We start from the raw sequence: 5212 nt of genomic DNA, 5'->3' as shown, positions 1-5212 counted from the left end.
CATTTAGAAAACAGATTACCATTAAAGCTTCTTGTTTTTTTCTCTCCACTAGCTAGGGATACTTGAATAAGAATAGGCATCTGAGTCATATGTCATGTGGAAGTGAATGAAAATGTCTCCAACTGAGATCTTCTCAATGGAAAAATCTGAGTCTATTGTTTTTATTTATGCCTAGTGACATGCTTGTGTGGTCTTTTTGGGTGACTTGCATTACAGAAAAAGGCACAAAATCAAATGGGTCAGTCATGAACCCTATGAAGACAGAGACATAACCTTCTTTCTCTTAACTGTCAAGCATCAATTAGAGTATCTTAATCACAAACTCTAGCTGGCTTGTCAATCTTGGTTTTGGGTTTCATTTGTGTTATCTACAAAATTGAGTCTACAGAACCCCTAATTAAGTGCCCTAACTAGGAGATCAATCCTTTTCCCCCACTTTTTTGGTTCAAACGAGGTCATTTCTTAGATCACATTATTTTACACCTACACCTGGAACTATTGCTCTTTTCAAGAATTGAAAAAAAAAAAAAAAAAAAAAAAAAAAGGTAACAGCATAAATTTCTTGCTTAGTTGTGTACCCAAATAATTTTTTTTTTCTTGCCATGCTCTCATGACTGTGACAATTCAAATTATTTCAATAAAAAATAATAACTGTCACAATCCTGATACATTATAAATGAACAAGAAAAAGAGGTAAAAAGGAGTTTAGGCCCTAAAGGGAAATTAAAATAAGTGTAAGGGATCAGAAAGGCTACTCTCTCTCTCTCTCACTCTCTCTCACAACCCCAGGGGTCCAAGCCTCCCCCAGAAATTTTATTAATATTTATAATAAAGGAAAGAAATCATGCATCAAGCACTGTTATTAACTTCATTTATTTTGATTAGGTCAGCACTGAAAATGACAATTATTTGTTCCGGCCATACGTCATATAAAAATGAAAAAATGAGAAAATTTTACTTCACCTGCGGTAGAAGGGTTAACCCACAAGTCTACCATCATGATTACCTCTCCTTCCTATTTATTGGAATTGGGAAATACCTTTCACTGTTCCTTAGACATTCATCCGAGTACAATGATGGCCATTGATGAAGGAATTCCTTCTTCACCATGGTTTGAGGAAATTTATAAATTCTATTCATTTCTTACCTTTTTCTACATGCATAGAAATGATACATGGTCTGGGCTTGTAAAATGGGCCATCTTGGGCCGGGTTAGAATGATAGGGTAATATATTCGCTTGGGTTTAAAATTGTTTTCATACCAAGTACCTTTCTCATCTCTACCATTTGGATAAAAAGTGGAACATCTCTCTCTCCCTCTCTCCCTCTCTCCCTCTATGTTTACTACTTCCTTTAAAATTTTCTTTTTGTTCAACTCTATCATGCTTTCTATTTTTGTTTGAAATGTATGTTCGGGTTGTGTTTTGAATGCTATTTTTGGGATTAAACTTCTTGTGGCTCTTATACATGATAGTTAAGTCGTGAGTAGAGTAAGGAGCCCATCATCGACTAAGACCCAATGTACCTGCTCTGATACCATGTTAAAACTTCCATCTTAAAACCAATTGGCTTATTGTGGCTCTTATACATGATAGTTGAGTCATCTACAGTATGTGGGACAATCTCAATAATTCTATTAAAGTATTTTTAAAATGTTTTTATTTTTATTTTTTTTGGAAGTACTTTTTCACCAAGTTACCTTACACCTTTAATCTATTCCCTATAAAAGGATCAAAAGTAAGAATTATTTGGTATAAAAAGATTAAAAGTAAGAATTATTACCAAACGCAGCCTTAGAATTACAAAATCCCCTTTATGTATATTTATTTTCCTCATGGTAATATGTGCCTTTGTGTTTTTGCTCTTTCTTGGTTTAATTTCTTTACCACTTCTGTGTCTGGTTGTTTATAATGATTTGTCATATGGATCCAGATGCACCTTTTGTAGACAGCATCAAAACCGGGCCACAACATGATCTTCACTAAAAAATAACCAAAGCATGGCCCCAGGCCAGTGTCCTTAATTTCCCAATTATTAGTTCATGGCAGTACTACTTCCTCTTCTTTATTTGTCTTGTCCTGTGACAACCTTGGTCACACTAGGGCATGCACCTTATGGGAGGAATTCTTTCATGAACCCTAGTTTCCTAATTCACATGGTATGCAGAAAACTTCAGTAATTCACGTACTCTCTCTCTCTCTCTCTCTCTCTCGCTAACACACACACAAATCACATTCTTGTTAATGCCCAACTCTCTGTTTGGTTGCAAGTATAGAAAAGAAAGAAAGAAGTTTAATAATCAAGATTATGTAGCTTAAAAGTCTTGTCATATATTTATTTATTATACTTATTAAAATAATATTTATTTTTATTTTTAAAATTCAAGAGATTTGATTGCAAAGTGAAATAAACTTAATTAAACAACTAGATTTGAAATATTTGAAGTTAGTTATACAATCATGTTAGTTATAATGGTTACAAAAGTTTCCATTTTAGTTTTGTTTAATTTTACTTCCCTTCCCTTACCTTTACGTTTCTTGCAACCAAACAGAACCTTCAAGTGACTAAAATGGAAATTAAGCTTGGGAAGACCAGTGGCTGTTATCACAGTCCTTAATTCCTTCTTAAGAGTAAGCAATAGAAGTTTCAAACATTTGGATTCAAAGATGATACACCCTCGCTCTCTATGACCTCTCCTCCTCATTATTTTTAGGGTTAAGAAGTGAAAGCATCACCTAGAAGCATTAGGTCAAGAAGGTTTTAATTCTATAGCCCTAGGTGTAAAAATAAATTAATTTGCTTTCCTTTTTATTGAAAAGGACTAAAAATATATGTTAGTATATAGGGTGCTGGCCTTGTGACTGATCCAGATAAAGGAGGTAGAAGGATAACCAATTTGGGAAAGATGGTGTCTTTAGGTCAATCCACATTAATTAATTATTGGCCTGGATCAAACTCAAACTTAGGATGCTTGAAATCCTCTACATTGCAAAACTCTCCATATCCATATAACACATGTTTCCACCTAGAATCTTTACTTCGTTTCTTTTTGTTTGAGTAGCAGTCCAAGCATTATCAAGTGTTGTTTCCTGGCAAATGATTTGCATGTATTCCCTAGGATTTTATTTTTCTAATAGAAGATATATTTATTTAAATTCTCTTAAAAGTAATATATAGAAAAGTCCCCTATGCCCCTTCTATGCCAGCCCTCCCATTGTTTGAGCTGTTGGATTCAAAAAAGCTGATGGCATACTTAACCTCCTTCCTTGATTAGTTTACTAAAATTTAATATGAAAATTTGAAAAATATGGTTTTAATTTCTTTTGAATGTTGTTTGCAAACAATAAAAGTGATAGAATCTTGGTCAAGTATTCAATTGACACATACCCATTCAAGACAATTCCTCATAATATGGATGAATCCTTTCAATAGGGATAGTGTTGAGAGTTTTCTCAATATGGCTTGAATATTTGTTACACATTATATCAGATGTGTGGCACACATTTTGTATACAGATAAAACCCAAGGTAATGTCATCCCAAATAGAGTTTCAAAGTGATGAAATTGAGCTTTGAAAAATCGTGGACCATAAAAAAGTGCATAATAGTGGTCAAATACTAACTGTACTATTAGACATAAGTGTGTATGAACAAATATGGGTATTTGGATGAGCCTGAGTTTGAAATTTGGCATAGATGGTTAATCCACATCTTCTCATTAGCCAACTGTCTGATAGCTACATCATCTATCCAATGTAGGTTTTGTTGAAAGGCCTCTTTGTAGTACTCTGCAAATGAGTTTGTTCCTTAAATTATAATACATTGACCTTGTACAGATTTCTTTATACCATTGTCACATAATAAACAGGGGGTTTCTCATTGACATTTTCTCTCCTATTCTGACCATATAAACCTTATGTGGATCTATATGAATGATACCATTTTCCTAACTTCATTGATAGAACGTGCAAATTCTTTCTCACACTACCCTGGTAGAAAACCCTCTCTCATCAAATCCCAAGAAGATATATTCAATTGAAATAAACGTATCGTAGCTAAATAGTCCTTTGTTTCTTTCACCATCATTAGAAAGTGACTGATATGCATAAAAAACCTTAAAAGGAGCAAAATAGCTAGCCAATATTAAGTCACTTGATACCATTGTACTAATTAATAAAAAAAAAATTATTTGCTTTTGGCATCCTCTCCCATGTTCCCAGAAAAAAAACATATATATATCTTTTTTAAAGAACCCATTAATTTTTGTTTGCTAAGATTCCTTCAATATATAACTTATATATTAAAATTTCTTCTTCTCTCATGAATAGCCCACGGAGACAAAAAAAAGGAACATAAAACAGAAATTGAGGATCTGCGTTCCCATAGTGCATGCAAGCCATGCACACGCCTACATGAAAACTTCACATCAATGAACATTACACAGACATTTGGAAATTCTCTATTTTTAGTATTAAATTCTCACTACAAAGATGAAACAAAGATAAAGTAGAATGACACCTCGAGACTACAACTAAATGACACCCGCCCACTTGGGTATATGTACAGTGTACACAATAATCCAGAGAGAGAGAGAGAGAGAGAGAGAGAGAAAAGGATCCAAAGGAAGAAGCAGAGGTAGTAGTTAGGGTTGTTTGGAAGATAGGAACCACTGGGTGAAGCTTTGGAGTGTTGCAACATCAGCTCTATAGTGATTTTGAGTGAACTCTAGCAGATTTGACCATGTGAAATCAGGGTACTTTCTTGGCCCTTCTGAACTCATGAGATCTTCTGGGGGTCTCACCACTTTGTCTTCTTTTGGACATAGAAAGAAAGCCAATGATCTCCTCTCTGTGTATCTGTTCACCACTGCCCTATGTAAACAACTCTTATACCTCCCATTTGATAATGCCTGCATCTCAAACAAACAAACAAACACATTATACAAGTTAAAAAAGAAGAAAAAAGGAAACCTCAGAAGAAGACACTACTAAATGCATGCATGTAATGTACAAGGGGACATTGGCCCATTAGCTATTTTGTACCATTCTACCTCTAAAACCATGGTATAGTAGCTCAGGATATATGGTTCCTGCTACTGCTAGTACTCCTCCTTAGTACTCCTATGTCTACTTATATAATGTCTCAGGTACCTTGTTTTTGGTCTGTTCTTGATTTTTATGGGTAACATATACTATAATTTAAAACTACAAAAA

General features: G+C 34.2%; 1 protein-coding gene across 1 annotated transcript in view; it reads right to left on the bottom strand.

The window, feature by feature from the left end:
- Window positions 1-4446: 4446 nt before the first annotated feature.
- Window positions 4447-5212, bottom strand: part of LOC122059718 (gibberellin 20 oxidase 2-like) — a 2870-nt gene continuing 2104 nt past the window's right edge. Inside the window, exon 3 of the mRNA XM_042622730.1 lies at window positions 4447-4908. Within this exon, the coding sequence (XP_042478664.1) occupies window positions 4642-4908 (267 nt within the window). The 3' untranslated portion in view covers window positions 4447-4641. The remainder of the gene's footprint in view (window positions 4909-5212) is intronic.

The sequence above is a fragment of the Macadamia integrifolia genome, chromosome 2, assembly GCF_013358625.1.
Source record: "Macadamia integrifolia cultivar HAES 741 chromosome 2, SCU_Mint_v3, whole genome shotgun sequence".
Lineage (NCBI taxonomy): Eukaryota > Viridiplantae > Streptophyta > Magnoliopsida > Proteales > Proteaceae > Macadamia > Macadamia integrifolia.
Note: the sequence above shows the minus strand (reverse complement) of the source record. Positions and strands in the feature narration are given on the sequence as shown.